Genomic DNA, 16646 nt, shown 5'->3' with positions numbered 1-16646 from the left:
TAGAAAGAAGTGTCACTGATAATATTTCGGTCACATACTGGTATTAAACCTTAAAGTGTCTCATTATCAACATTAAATGGGGAACTGTTATACCCTACTAAGTTGTTTTTGCAAGTACTCCAGCCCTGCTGCCTCTAGCTGCTCAGCCAGAGCATAAGATGGTCATGGAATGTTGGTGTGCCTGTGATGCGTGGAATGCCTGGGTGCCTGTGTGGATGAGTGGTGACAGTTGGAGATGGGCTGAGCAGCTCGGCAGGCTGCTCCTGGTGGGGCTGGTACCACATCAGTGCTGGCTGGACTCAAGACTAAATAAAGAAGTCTTGAAAATATATCCTGGCTCCTGGTGTCTACCCTTTACAGGACACAACAGGAACCATCGCCAAAGGGAGTGCACAGAAGACCTCTGCTTTCGTTCCCATGGCCCCATATTTTTGTCCATTTACCTGGGCATCCCCTGAAGACGTGGGGGCTCTCCACTGAGGACATAAATCAATGACTTGTCCCAGTTAATGGTATAGCCTGAGTACTGTCAAAAGAGGGCAAGAATATGCAATAACCTGTGAATTGAGGATTGAGGGTAGGCCAGGTAGAGGAGAATATCATTGGCATATAAGGAGATCCTATCCGACCAGTCCAGACACCAGTCCTCGAATAAGGGGGATCACCTCTAATCCAGAGCGCCAAGGGCTCCAGGGCCAGGGCAAATAGCAACGGCGTTTCAGGCAGGATTCCACGGTCCACACTCTCATCATACATCCGTATGATAAACGGGGCTAGCACCGAAGAGACTGCTTTGTAGAGCTCAATGTGAGGCCACTAGGACCCATGGCCTTCCAGTACTGCAATGCTACAATCGCCTTAGAGACATCCTCAGGGGTCAAAGTGGTGTCGAGGTCAGTGACATCCTGGGAATCCAACCTTGGAAAGGGAAAAGTGGAAAGCAGCTCGGCCGCCTCCTCCTGTGTGGAAGTTTGTGGGAGGCGTCAGGAGAAGCGGATGCGACTGATTCGCGTTTGAGACAGGCCACCTCAAGTTCTATATCTACCAACTGCTTACGCTTCTCTTTTCTGTGACCCATCACTGGCACCACCCCGCAGCCCCGGATCACCATCTTATATGCCTCCCAAAGTGTCACATCCGATTCAACTGATTCCTAATTTTCGGCGAAATAATCAGTAGTGGCTTTTACCAACGTGTCCCGAATCTCCGGCACCTTGAGATACCATGGGTTAAGAACCATCTCGTGGCGAGAGCGAGAAGGCACACCACCGTCGTGGGCCAGGATAGGGGAATGGTCGGAGATACCCCTGGGCAAAAAGGAGATTTCACCAAACATGGAGAGTTGAGTAGCTTGGCCGAAAAGGTTGTCAATACGGGACATACTATCATGGACCCCAGAATGGAAAGTATATTGTTTGTTGGAGGGGTGGTGTGGGGTGGTGTGTTCGCCACGCATCCATCAATCCCATGGTTGCTAGGAAGTCTGCCAGGAGTTTCCCCTGTAGTTCACTGCGTCGGGGTGGTAAATGATCCAGTTCACCCTCCAGGGCAGTGTTACAGTCTCCCCCCAGCAAGTTGTCCCCCTCAGGTAAATTCAGCATGTGGGGGCCTAAGTCTGTCAGGGTGGAGGAGTGTAGCCCGGGAGGTATGTACAGTGAGGTCACATTGAGAGATCAACCCTCCCACAATCCGGATACCATGACAAAGTGGCCAGAGGGGTCACGCGTAATGTTTTTGATTTGAAAAGGGAGGGAGGTGCGTGCCAGGATGCCCACCCCTCTGGACCCCCGCGTATATCCTGCGTGGGCAAGCAGTTTATAACACCATCTGTTGAGTGCGCAGTAGGTAGTACCAGAAACGTGCGTCTCCTGGAGCAGCACAAGGTCGGGGGCATGGCGCTTAAGGTGTAATACTATCCCCCTCTTAAGTCGGTCACCCAACCCATTCACATTCCAGGAGATTATTTTGAGTCGACCCAGCACTGTATAAGTGGTGGGGTCGTCACTAATTCGGCTCGGAGATCATGAGCCCACCCTCCCACAGGGACAAAAGTGTAACAGGCATAACGAGACATATCCCTACAGCATAACAGGAGAATAAGCAGATCCCTGTGTCAACCGAGAGGAATTCGGCAGAGCCACCGGGGGTGACACAGAGGACCACAAAGGTAGCATGTAAGCGGAACTGCACCAGAAACTTAGCAGAAATGCATATTGTAAGACAGCATGTTTGCCAGTAACCCCGTTGAGTTTGCATGTGACCTTGGAAGACAAGCTGCTCAAAAAACACAATAAACATTAAACAAATACCCTGGAAAACACCCTGAAACCCCCCCCCCACCCGCCTCCCTGCAATGTGGACTCAGAACTGCCCACCACCCCAATTTGCAGAGCGCTTGTGTACTCATAACTAGAACCATATAGAGAGGAATGCTACACAACCAAACTACCCCAGAGTATGACCGTCCCCACCTAAAGAACAGTTACATTTGCCCATGATGAATCCCAAAGGGCCTCGTAGACCCAAGCTTGATTTATGTAGCTCCGACCGCTCTGAGCGGAATATCTCTCCACCCCTTCTCCAAAATTGAGTCCCAAAGAAACCCTTAACAGAACCTTAAGGCGCTCAGTGGGGGGCACAAGATGATAGTCAGACAATGTTTGGAAGCAAGTAACACCTCCCTCCCACTGAACCAGGAACCGTGTCCAGGGGCCACCCTATTGTTGGTGGCTCAACTAAACATTAACATCGGGGTGGAACCCCAGTTCGTGGCAACATCCAATGACACCCGTATCCGGTCAACCTTTTCCAGATGGCCGTCAGATCTATGAGGGTGATCCGGGGATGGACGACCCAATTCCTCAGAGGAACGCCACCTCTCCAGCCAATCCCAGGTATCCTCCAGGGACAGGAAAAACAATGACTTACCATCCGATTGCACACGCAGTTTTGCTGGAAAAAGCATGGCATACTTCAAATTGTGGCCCCTGAGTGCCTGTTTCACTTCTAGGAAGGAGCGGCGTTTCTGTTGCACCTTATAGGTAAAGTCTGGAAAAAAGGTTATGCTTGAGTTCTGAAATTTGAAAGGCGGTCAAACGCTTGAAGGATAATGTCCGGGTCACAAAAGTTGAAGGCCGTGCCAGGATGAGACGTGGCGGAGCACCCGGCTTCGGAGGGCCTCCAGGCACCCTATGGGCGCGCTCGACAAAGAAGTAGTTGGAGAGGGATCGAGGCTGCAGATGGTTTTGAATAGGTCTGTGGCCTGTCCCTCCGCCCGTTCGGGAACTCCCAGGATGCGCACGTTGCTTCTTCTCGCGCGCCCTTCATAATCTTCTAGCCAAGCCTCAAGGTCCGAAGGCTGGGTCTGCAGTTGCTTAACTATCATCTCCAGCTGTGTCGTGGAGTGTTTAAGTGTTGCAACAGAGTCTTTGTTTGCCTTGACCCTCTCCCCCATGTTACTCAGATTGGTACGTATGAGGTTGACGTCGATCGAAACAGTGTAAATCTTACGTTCCAGTGCTGTGTGGACTCCCCGGATAGCCTCCATGATGTCCAGCAACGTCGGAGCCCCGTATATAGTTTGCTGCTTCCCCTGTGCTTCATCTGACTTGGAATGGGCAAATTTAGACAGTTTTTTAAATGAGGATTGCCTGGGGCCCCTCGCAGTGGCCATTGCGTCCCGCTCTCTGCCTCTGGCGGGAGACTACCGGACCAGGGGAACAGCGAGACTAGGATCTGTGGGATGCAGACAAAGGCCGATTCAGCAGCGTAGGGACCCCTGCTGGAGGACCAAAGCAAGGCGGGGGAGTCAGGACCCTCGGGGCAGGAGTCAAATATTGCTGCTATAGCGTCCAATCTGTGCTCACTTTTGGTCGTTATCAGCCCCTTTTAAATCAAAATGGCAGCGGCTGGCTGCCAGTCAGCTACTACACCGTCACAGGGCCCCCCATGCCCTAGCGGGGTCGCCTAGCCTGAATTAGGCGCCAAATGGCGTGGCGCAAAGAGGGATGCCGGATGGTTGGCAAGGTAGCCGCCATGGAGATCAGTTGGTCGCCCGTTGAGCACGCAGAGGAGGAAAGCGTCCACAGAGGTACAATCCAGACAATGGGTTCCAGCGCCGTGTGGAGGTGCAGAGGGCGTAACCACCAATGGGTGCCTCTAATTGTGGCACACGAGGGCAGCCACTGAGAAAGCACTTCAGGCCGCCGCACGTTGCAGGCAATCCGGGCGGGTTGATCCGAGCGCCGGGGGTCTCATTAAAATGCTGGCAGTTCGCGGAGGCCGGTACGGACCTCTGTCCTCGGAAAGCTTAAAGCGTCAACAGCTGCGAGCGGGGCCACCTCTCACCAGGTGCCCTCCAGGGCCGACGGGCTTGCCCCCTTTGCACCGGGCCGGCAGTGGGAGAAGCCGTGCGACGTCACGGCCGGCTCCTCTCTGACCTCCCGGCCAGAAAGGTCGAATGCGATTGCGCTGGTTTACGGGGTCGGATTCACACAGGTGGCAGACCGGACAGATCCCACGGCCTTCATTATTGATCCTGCACTCCTCTGAAGTGAAATACTCGGCCGGGCAATCACACAGCTGCAGCTCTATTTGCGCAGAGGGCAGCATTCACCAGCTGGGTTTATATAAATGAGGGATTCTTTTTGCTTGTAAACATAAAGCCAGAATATTATTTCTGTCAAGAATGAATTTCATTCCCTTTCCTTCTGTTCTAAATACAGATTTATTTTCCAGGCCAAGGGTCCAGAACTGTAAAGTAGAGTTCTGCATTCTATTTTTTAAGTGCTAGAATTCTTTACTGTTCAATTTTTACTTGCCCATCAAGTTTTCAGAAACCTGTTAATAACCAAGACCTGATTTAAATCTCGGCGGACGGGTTACTCCATCACAACGGTGACGAATATCCCGCCCGCCGAAATATTAATCCCACTGGATATAATGGAATTCATATTTCAGCGGATGGAATATCTGTCACCATTGTGATGGAGTAAGCCGTCCGCCGAGATCTAAATCAGGCCGTTTCAACTTCTCTGCCTCCTCGGATTTGATTGAATGATGATGGAAATGATCAAATTCAAATTCAGTTTTATTGTGTGATTACTTAAACCCATAACAATTTTAAAATCACATAATTCATGTATACAAGGATTTTATTTTTAAAAAGACACAATTAGTACTAAAAAGGTGCATTCATCTTGCTAAAAAGTGAGGTGTAGTTAAAATGTCCGGCTAATGACTGATTGCCTAAAAAGTTAAAAGCCTGGTTGACAAAACAATCATAGCATTACTTTAAAAAAGCTGGAGAGGCAGGCTTAGACATACATTTACAAGCCGTAAGTAAGTAAGAACAATTAGTATTAGAAAAAAAAATGGTAAAATAAACTATACCGGGTGATCAAATGTTCATTAGTTCATTGTGGGGCTGCGTAACGGTGCGGCCAGAGAAAGGGAGGTTTGCGGCCCCGTATTTGCCCAGTGATTTGGCCGCTCTGGTGGCAAATTTGGTGAACTGAATGTTCAGCTTTGTATTTTCAGAGCTCATGGCGACATGTATGAGCTCCGAGTTTGTTCCATTCGTCACGCAGTAAGTTCCTTCTGTCATTGAGCAATGCGGGACACGCGCAGGCTATGTGCTCCATTGCTTCAGAGTGGTAATTGCATTTTCTACATTCGGTACTGACATTTGGGCGCCGCCATTTAAGTAAATGCTCTAAAAAAAGCCATTCTCCCAATCTCAGGACCATAAATTTTAACTTCTAACAAAGTGCAAACGTGCATGATAAGTAAGATGATTCAACCCCCGGTTTGAAGTCAGAAATAACCGCCCAGGCATGTCTCCTTCTGAACAGTTTTGCCCGGTCTGAATGAAAGGACCATAGCCGGACGCTTCTCTTAATACCAGTCTTTAACGCCGGCTGTGATGGATTTGTTCCCCAGTATTCCTTGACGCCGAGTAGCCGCAAGGAATGGTTGAGATGATGCCGACGTTTTTGGCTGGTCAATATTTAATTCCAAAGTCTAACCCCCAAGATGCCTTCCCGGGAATTGCGCAGTCTATTGCAAAGCTTGATAAACGCGCCGGCTTCGACACCATGATGGTCTAATAGTCCAAGTTCAAGTCTGATTTGGGCTGGCGACGAGGATCTTGGCATGCTCGTTTAAAATGTTGGTGGTTAATTTGTTTGGAGGGGCACTTAATGCGCCCATCATGATCTCATGTCCATATGATAGAGAGGTGGTTATCTTTGCCTTCATCACCTTTAGCAATGGGGTAAGGCTTGGGCCAAGTAGTTGTTTCGAAAGTTTCGCTGAGGCAACCTCGAGTGATCAGGCTTTTGCCCTTACTGCCTCTTTCTGCTTTACAAAGGAGCCTCTGGCGTCCCAAAACATTCCTAAATATTTGTAATGAGATACGGTTGAGCAGACACTATTTGTTTGTCCCTGTATATAGATGATTTGAAGGCTTTTTGTGCTTGCTTGTAGTTGTTAAATAAGCTTGTCTTGCCTGGGTTTTTCCTAGCCAGGAGTAGGGCCAAGTTTCTTTGAGATTTTAACTTTTTTGTTGCTAATGAAATGCGAGGTTGTGTAATGTGCTGACGAGTTCGGCTCGTAGACGGAAATTCGGACTATGATCACCATTTATCTTTTTGTTTCCAAAAATTGAGACAACAACATATCATGGAGACAGACACTCAATATAAAAAACAGTATCAAAAATATTCGGCACATAGTTGGTCCATGGTCCCTACTGAAGATATACAAGCATACTTCCACATTCATCCATTGCCTATTTCTATATAGATGCACTGTCTAATTTTTAACATAATTGTACAACAGTTGCCACATCGTAAGGACAGACCAAAAGAGTAACATCAGTTCAATTGTTGTCACATAGTTTCACAGTTGAAACGTAATCATAATTTTCATGGCTGAAGAATTTTGTGTCCTCCTTTGTTCTACATCAGAGCTTCAGAGGTAAATGTCAGCACTGCAAGGGTTAACCCAGAGATCTGCAGCTCACATTCTCCTGCTTCAGAGGTAAATGTCAGCACTGCAAGGGTTAACCCAGAGATCTGCAGCTCACATTCTCCTGCTTCAGAGGTAAATGTCACGCACTGCGAGGGTTACCCAGAGAGCTGCAGCTCACATTCTCCTGCTTCAGAGGTAAATGTCATGCACTGCAAGGGTTAACCCAGAGAGCTGCAGCTCACATTCTCCTGCTTCAGAGGTAAATGTCATGCACTGCAAGGGTTAACCCAGAGAGCTGCAGCTCACATTCTCCTGCTTCAGAGGTAAATGTCATGCACTGCAAGGGTTAACCCAGAGAGCTGCAGCTCACATTCTCCTGCTTCAGAGGTAAATGTCATGCACTGCAAGGGTTAACCCAGAGAGCTGCAGCTCACATTCTCCTGCTTCAGAGGTAAATGTCATGCACTGCAAGGGTTAACCCAGAGAGCGGCAGCTCACATTCTCCTGCTTCAGAGGTAAATGTCATGCACTGCAAGGGTTAACCCAGAGAGCTGCAGCTCACATTCTCCTGCTTCAGAGGTAAATTTCATGCACTGCAAGGGTTAACCTAGAGAGCGGCAGCTCACATTCTCCTGCTTCAGAGGTAAATGTCATGCACTGCGAGGGTTAACCCAGAGAGCTGCAGCTCGCATTCTCCTGCTTCAGAGGTAAATGTCATGCACTGCAAGAGTTAACCCAGAGAGCTGCAGTTCACATTCTCCTGCTTCAGAGGTAAATGTCATGGACTGCAAGGGTTAACCCAGAGAGCTGCAGCTCACATTCTCCTGCTTCAGAGGTAAATGTGCTGCACTGCAAGGGTTAACCCAGAGAGCTGCAGCTCAAATTCTCCTGCTTCAGAGGTAAATGTCATGCACTGCAAGAGTTAACCCAGAGAGCTGCAGTTCACATTCTCCTGCTTTCACTTCTGCTTTTCTACACAGTTCTCTGGCCGCTGTCACAGAACCATTAATGATGCATAAAATGACCAAAACCACAGCCAGCTCTGAAGAATCTTCATTTTGTGCTTGTTAAATTGTTTTGAGTGTGTTGGGTTTATATGTTTTATCACTAATCTCCAGAATTAGCTGAAAATACCCTTGTTAGTCCAAGCATTGTTCATGGTGTTGATTTTACAGGCAGCATGGTCAGGTGTGCTTGGATTTCTTTCGTTTTAACTCTCTCACAGAATAAAAACCAACAATATTTCTTTACTTTTAGTCCACTTTGTGCTAGTCTCCCAATGGGTTTCCTGATATTTCATGTTTTTCCTAGCTGTAGGGAAATAAACAATAGCACAGAATAGACACTTTCATTGATGGTGATGGTGGTGTGCTCGCTGATTTGTTTTTAGGTTTGAAGATTGACAAAAGCTTTTTGCACGTTCACTGCCATGATATGGCTTTTCCCCTGTGAGTCTTCGCTGATGAAGCCTTAATGTTGAAGAATCACGAAAGCTACTTCAACATTCACTGCAATGGTATGGTTTTTCTCCAGTGTGTGTCTTCGCTAATGTCTATATAGGACTGATAAGCGACAAAATCTCTTCCCACATTCATTGCACTGGAATGGTTTTTCCCCTGTGTGTGTTTGTTGATGATACATTAATCCTGAAGAGGAACTAAAACTACTTCCACATTCACTGCACTTGAATGGTTTTGTTGTAGCGATTCTGCACATACAGAACTATGCACAAGAAAATAGGCCGTGCAAGATTGGTTGTACTGCACTTACACCTAAAACCCCACAATCCCTAGACCGACTAGCTCTAGTGTCTCATTAGCTCCCCAGACCTTCCGAAGACACCTAATGCTTAGACAAACCCAGAACACGAAACTTCCGACCTCTCAGAGTCGCGGCAGCAATGCACACCCTTTTGCTCACTCACCCTTGCTTGTCCACACCAAATAATGCAGCATCTATGTAAAGTTTAAAATGTTTATTTTTCAACTAACAAACTCTGTGCATTGTTCTATAATGCAGTAAACGAGCTAGCACCAGCGGAATAATACATAAGATTAAAACAATGATCAAAGTTACAATACAATAAAATAAGAAGGGGGAGATCATTCTGAATGACCAGTGGATGTTACGGCTATAATGCCTAGACCACCCTCCCAGGTAGGATTATGTATATTATATAAAAGAAGATCTCTGGGCCAATTCTGGAGAACACCTCACCTTAGAACATAGGAGTAAGGTTACATCATAGACTCAGCAAGGCTCTAGTTCGTAGAAGGAAATCTTCCGACTGTCTTGAGAAAGCTGCTGCGTGTTAGTATAATGCAAGCATTTCTCAATCGTGCCAAGAAGTGCCTAATGTTATGTCTAGGTAGTACGGACTGACCAGAACTGGAAAGCACAGCGGCTTGTTTCTCGACCTTGTACACTGTGAGCAAACTATAACAATATGAGCTCATGTGGGCACAAAGGCGTTTTGCTCAAGAAGATAAAGAGTGTCGTGCGCAAAAATGAAAAAACACGCAGCTAAAATGGTTGCTTACTCAGGCTAACTTTAGCAAAGATTAGCGTGACCCTAGGGGCCACAATACAGTTTTTCCCCAGTGTGTGTTTTCTGATGCTGCTTTAGGTTTGATAAGCGACAAAATCTCTTCCCACATTCAGTGCACTGGAATGGTTTTTCCCCAGTGTGTGTTTTCTGATGCTGTTTTAGGTTTGATAAGCGACAAAATCTCTTCCCACATTCATTGCACTGGAATGGTTTTTCTCCAGTGTGTGTTCGCTGATGAATCCTTAATGTTGAATAATAACTAAAACTATTTCCACATTCACTGCACTTGAATGGTTTTTCCATTGTGTGTGTTCGCTGATGCTGTTTTAGGTTTGATAAATATATAAAGCCCCTCCCACATTCATTGCACTTGAGCGTTTTTCCCCGGTATGTGTTTTCTGATGCTTTTTTAGGTGTGTTAATCGAATAAAGCTCTTCAAACATTCACTGCACTTAAATGGTTTTTCTCCTGTGTGTGTTCGCTGATGAATCCTTAATGTTGAAGAATCACTAAAACTACTTCCACATTCACTGCAATGATATGGTTTTTCCCCAGTGTGTACTCGCTGATGTCTATGTAGGTATGATAAGCGACAAAATCTCCTCCCACATTCATTGCACTTGAATGGTTTTTCCCCAGTGTGTGTTTTCTGATGCTGCTTCAGGTACCATAATTTACAAAAGCTCTTCAGGCATTCACTGCAATGATATGGTTTTTCCCCTGTGTGTGTTTGTTGATGATATGTTAATACCGAAGAGGTACTAAAACTACTTCTACATTCACTGCAATGATATGGTTTTTCCCCTGTGTGTCTTCTCTGATGGAGTTTTAGGTGTATTAATTGACTAAAGCGCTTCCCACATTCATTGCACTGGAATGGTTTTTCTCCAGTGTGTGTTCGCTGATGTCCATGTAGGACTGATAAGCGAAAAAATCTCTTCCCACATTCATTGCACTGGAATGGTTTTTCCCCAGTGTGTGTTCTCTGATGCTGTTTTAGTTGTGCTAATTGAATAAAGCTCTTCAGACATTCACTGCAAGGATATGGTTTTTCTCCAGTGTGTGTTCTCTGATGCCGTTTTAGGTGTGATAATCGACTAAAGCTCTTCAGACATTCACTGCAAGGATATGGTTTTTCTCCAGTGTGTGTTCGCTGATGTTCATGTAGGACTGATAAGCGACAAAATCTCTTCCCACATTCATTGCACTGGAAGTGTTTTTCCCCAGTGTGTGTTCTCTGATGCTGTTTTAGTTGTGCTAATTGAATAAAGCTCTTCAGACATTCACTGCAAGGATATGGTTTTTCTCCAGTGTGTGTTCTCTGATGCCGTTTTAGGTGTGATAATAAACGAAAGCTCTTCAGACATTCACTGCAAGGATATGGTTTTTCTCCAGTGTGTGTTCTCTGATGTCGTTTTAGGTATGATAAATAGATAAAGCTCTTCCCACATTCATTGCACTTGAATGGTTTTTCACCAGTGTGTGTTCGCTGATGACTCATGAGTTTAGATGATTCCGTAAAACTACTTTCACATTCACTGCAATGATGTGTGTGTTCGATTATTCTTTTTTAGGCCTGATAATTGAATAAAGCATTCAGACATTCATTGCATTTGTGTGGCTTTTCCCCTGATGCAGTTTTAGGCTTGGTAAATATACTCTGTGTTTTATATAGCAGAACCCCTGTTTCAGTTAACTGTGCTTTTCGCTGGTTGCTTTGGAATGGCCTGAAAGAGTTTACAATACACCTCTAGCACTGTGGTCTGATATCACTTTAGGAAGCAGAGTACTGCTGTAACCACCTCATGATCAGAACTGGTATTGGACATGTTTAAACAAAAAGTGGTTGATCAGTGTTGTCTTAATTTTCTCGAGGTCATTTCTTCATCTTGAGGCACGGAGGTGCACAGCTGAGACCCGTAGAACCACTGAATTGCCCTTGACGGTACTTCCAAGATCTGTCAGTTTATGTTCAGGTTCGGCCGCCTCTGTCGGCACTTATGTTTTCCTGAATACTGGAACTCAATGTTTCGGACTTTGCTATTGCAGATTTACAGTATTATCTTCATTATTCTTAAACATTTTGTGCAATCAAGGATTGTTTTCTGTCGGATGTAAAGAGATTTAAATTACTTAAATGGAAAATACCAGAACGTGCATATACAATTTTTAATTGATTGTAAAAGCATCCCATTTATTACTATTGTTGAAACTTATGAAGACATATTTAAGACACATTTAACCATACAGAGATATTTGCATAAAAGTTCCTTTGAATATGCCACAATCTTATGTATTTCAGCAAAGGTGTTCATATAGTAACTTAGCAAAAAATAGAGCGCTCGCATAGCACTCATACACTAGTTACAGCTTTAGGTAGATGCATATGGTCAAGGTTTTGTTAAAACAAGAACAGCTCTTGGAGTAAGATATGGATCAGGAAGACTCAAGACGGGCAAGGTGGACATCAGGTCACTGCATCCACTAAAGCCCCCCACGGTCTCAGACTCTTGCAAACTCCCTCTATTGTTCACCGAGCAGAGGCAATCATCTCCATTTATAATAATGGGATTATCCTCATCCAAGCATCTGAACGCTGCCTAGAATTACATGATGACATTTTCCTCACTCATCAAACTCTCTGTGATGAATAAGTTTCCTCCCTGACCCAAGCTCATCCTAGCCATTTAGTCATTCCACGGGTACCTCGTTCTGTATCCTCCCCTCTCCCCACTTCTTGTATTGCTTCACCCCTTTCCCCTCCTCCCTATCCACCTTTATCAGACTACCCAACAGCATTCATTTACCATTACCCTTGCAGATTGTTTCAACCAACATGTTTCGTCATAATAGCCTGAGCCCTCATCACACCCCAAGAGCAGCGACCACTGAAATACACTGACTCAATACTAACACCTTCACCTTATCTCTGCCTCTTACCTCTGAACATTTATTTTATTTATTTATAAAGTTTTATATAGCGCGAACATGAACACAAGGGTATCAGAGCGCTTTACAATATACAGTGATTAAACATTAGATGGTTGAGGTAGTATACATACATTCGGTATTCGCCATTCAGTACAAAAGAGGTAGATGGTAGTATATGGATAGCATAGGTGACGAGTAGTCAACAAAGAATGATCCACGAGGGAACCAGAACGCTTCACAATACACAGTTATTAAACATTAGGTGGTTGAAGTAGTAAACATACATTCTGTATTCGCCTTCAATACAAAAGATGTAGGCAATAATATAATATATGGATCGGATAGGAGACTAGAGGTCAACATAGAATTAAAGTCTAAGGATGTGAATTTGTTCATTAGAAGCATTTTTACTTCTTTTTTGAAGGAGGTAAAGGAAGAGATTCCACATACCACTGGACGTAGGGAGTTCCAAACCTTAAGTGCAATCCCTGAGAATGCTCTGCAACCAGTTCACTTTTTATGGAAGAATTGTGGTTTCAGTAGGAGTGAACTCACACTTCGAAGTTGTCTGCATCCTCCCAATCGCTCTAGCTTTAGAGCGAAGTAACTGGGGGTGTTGCAATGCAGGGCTTTCTGGGTCATGCAAGCGATCTTTAGGTGTATTCTTGCTTCGTAGGGCAGCCAGCTCAGAACTTTCAAGGTCGGAGAGATATAGTTATTTCTTTTAGTTCCTGATACCAGTTTGGCCACAGCGTTAAGCAATGCCCTCAGCGGGGCCGGCCAGTATTTCGGGAGACCGCATAGAGTGGTGCTTCCATAGTCTAATCTTGGTAGCACTAGGGCTTGTACTGCCATTTTTAAGTCGGTCTGTGGGAGGAAGGGTTTAAGTTTCCTTCGTATACTCATCTGGCGATTAGCACCCTTGGTGGCATTAGTGATTTGCGCCTGCATGTTCAGTTGTTTGTCGATGGTGACTCCCAGGGATTTCGCGGAATCAATGATGTGCGGACCACAGTCAAAGGAAGTTAGATGTTTCAACCATAAGTCTATCTTGGATGTGTGATTGGGTGGGGAGATGAGAAGGAATTCAGTTTTTTTGGTGTTAAGCAAGAGGTGGTTGCCAGTGAGCCAACTTGGAGTATTCTGTGGAACAGCGTTGAGGGAGATGACGTTTTCTGGTGAGGAGATTTTCATATATAGTTGGGTGTCGTCCGCATACAGGTGATATAGAATGTTCGCTGAGTTCAATGCATTTGTCAGGGGCCCCATGAGTAGATTAAAAAGAGTGGGTGAAAGTGCTGAGCCCCCGCTGTCAGCACTGATGCATCTGTGACACCCTTCCTGGAAAAACCCTGACACTTGCTATCTCTGAACCCTCTAACATGACCAATAACATGGCGCCTATCTACTCATCAATCAGTTTATGAGTCCCACATCCCCACTCCTCAATCATGACTCCATCTCTATTCCCCCTTCCCATGGTTCTCACAACTCAGCTTCTCCCTAACACCATAAACCGGAGCACTGTCTCACCTGGACTGCTGGCCCACATCACGACCTCCTGTTCCCACATTACAAATGACGCCAAACTCACTGAGATATCTCAGGAGCTTCATCAACTTAAGGCTGAGGTTTGAAGCCTAATATCCCTCACCTCTGAGCTCGCTAATTGTTGGTGTCACACCAGGCCGATGGGTAAGAATAGACACTCTCTTTAGCAATCCAATAACAATCACGTTTGAGAGATGTCACCCCGCACATCCAATGGGATCCCAGCAATCGCAACGTCACCTCATTTGACCTGGAAGACAATTCCCTACCTCAATGCCCCCACCCGACCCATCAGGATGAAAGATACTCTATCGGACAATAATATTTACTCCCTCCTCCTTCAGTCGAATCCACATAGAGATCCTAGGCCCAATCTCAGAGCAGTTAACAATTCCAAGTTCAAGCAAATTCCCATCACTCAGGCTGCCATACCCCACCTGAAATGTACGATACTCAATTGCAGATCGGCATCTAAACACGCGGTGGATATTGCTGACCTTATCTTTACTCATGATCTTGACCTTAGAGTCCTGATTGAAACTTGGCTAAACGACTCCTTCACTTTAACGCTCAACATTCTAGTACTGCCCAGCTACGACATCATCAAATTAGATAGACCAAACAGACCTGATGGAGGTAACCCCTGTACTCACTGCAATAATCTCTGTGTGAAGCAAGCACAAAACGTTACTCTCATCTCGTGTGAATATCTAGGCATCGATATCCTGAGTAAAGATAGGCCTCAATACAAATTGCATGCGTTTTACCACCCTCCAGGAGATAAACTCCCATCCATTGAACAAATTATGGATATCATCACAACCAACTCCGGTGTATACTGCGCCCAAATCTTCCTTGGGGACTTCACCCTCTACTGGAATAACCCAAAGAACCAACCAGTGATTAGCCTAAAAACCTTCTTAGCTGATCTAAACTTGATCCAAATATGCGAAACTCCTACAAACAACGAGGGAGTGACCTTGGATCTAATTATCTCCAAATCTAATTCCATTCAACTTGAATCTATCATTCCAAGTGATTGGACAGACCACCACTGCATCACTTTGCTCATCACTGAATCGCTGTCCTAAAAAAAGGTTCAAATAAAAAAAACAGACACTGGAAAAGGAACCCTCGATACATAAACCTGAATGAACTTACATCTATCAGCAATTACATCCTACCCCCTCCCGAGGACATGTCAGATGTCCAGGATCTTACTGATCATTACACTAATTCAATGACAAACATTCTAGACTCTATGGCCCCCTCCAACTAAACAGAGTATCCTCCAAAGACTCCGAGCCTTGGTACAATGCTAGTCTAAACGCTGAAAGATGCAATCTAAGATTGAGTGAAGGGTCATGGAGATTCTCCTCCTCGCTCGAACACCTCCAGCACCTGAGATCTCTAAGAATCATTTACAACAAACACATACATAGCTCAAAAGCAAATGTCTTTAGGAAACAGCTAAACAATGCCCGGAATCAACATAAAAACTGTTTGAACCCGTTAAATTGCAATCTAACAGGAAACCCAACCTGCTTTCTGGGTCTAATCTGCACCCTAACCAGTAAGAACTTGACGCCTTCTTCCTGAGATAGACGAAAAAAATTGAAACTGACTTAAAGACTAGATTGGATCTTCTCCCAGCGCCTTCACACATCAGCCTCCACCCACCCATGTGGCCTGAGCGTCCTACACACCCCCCAAAAAATATTGCCACGTGGTGTTCATTCAAATCCTTTGATGAAATGACCATACTAAAAATCCTAGCAAAGAAAGAACAAACGGCAGACCAAGGTCCTGCACATCCAGTCCACATGTACAATAAATTTGAAAGTGGTGCAATAACTTCCCACACCTGCCGTCCAGAGGTGTCAGAGATCACTGATTTTTCGAAAAAAACGGAGGGTGCACTCGTTCTGAAGTCAAGACGCACAAATCAAAGTCTGTTCCAAAATGACTTCTTTTTATTTGAATTAATCTTTAAAACTGGCACACAGCCAACGCGTTTCGTTCCCGATTTTTGCCAGAGGGAACTTCGTCAGGGCTGTCATTTCATAGACAAGACAGGACTTTAGAACTACAATAACCAACATATAAAAAACATTTAAAAACATTTAAAAAGAAATTTCAAAATTGATAATGACAAACGGCCCACCGGTTCATAAATTACAACAACTCATATATGTAAAATACATCAGAGATAGACAATTATACCCCAGTTGAATATAAAGAAATCCCACATTAAAGTGCAAATGTCTAATACATAGGTCTATATACAGCTCACAGGAAAAGACAGTGTAAACATCCTAAGCTATCATAAAAAGTACATATGTCTAATACATAAATCTATATACAGCTCACAAAAAGAAAAAGCTCAAGTATCCTAACCTATCAATACTGTGGAACACCAACATGTTCTGGCAAATGTGATAATGGACAGCTCCATACAATAAAAAGCAATATCCACTGCATAACTGAAACGGATAACTACGGCAGAGAATTCTTCAAGGGAACTTTTTCATATTCTAAAAGATTTTACTACGTCTACAAATTTGCCTACTATACCTATTTCCCAAGACTGGACTGGCTCGGTGTCAAATTTTTTTGAGGAAAAAATTATAAATATTCACACGA

General features: G+C 44.9%; 1 protein-coding gene and 1 pseudogene across 1 annotated transcript in view; both read right to left on the bottom strand.

The window, feature by feature from the left end:
* LOC146838979 (uncharacterized) overlaps nucleotides 1–8823 on the bottom strand; it is a 196277-nt gene extending 187454 nt beyond the window's left edge. Inside the window, exon 1 of the mRNA XM_085603014.1 lies at nucleotides 8573–8823. Coding sequence (XP_085459140.1) covers nucleotides 8573–8688 — 116 coding nt within the window. The 5' untranslated portion in view covers nucleotides 8689–8823. The remainder of the gene's footprint in view (nucleotides 1–8572) is intronic.
* A 111-nt stretch (nucleotides 8824–8934) lies between these two features.
* On the bottom strand, nucleotides 8935–14068 carry LOC146838978 (uncharacterized; annotated as a pseudogene).
* Nucleotides 14069–16646: the final 2578 nt, after the last annotated feature.

Source organism: Triturus cristatus, chromosome 4_2 (genome assembly GCF_964204655.1).
Source record: "Triturus cristatus chromosome 4_2, aTriCri1.1, whole genome shotgun sequence".
In the NCBI taxonomy this organism is placed as follows: domain Eukaryota; kingdom Metazoa; phylum Chordata; class Amphibia; order Caudata; family Salamandridae; genus Triturus; species Triturus cristatus.
Note: the sequence above shows the minus strand (reverse complement) of the source record. Positions and strands in the feature narration are given on the sequence as shown.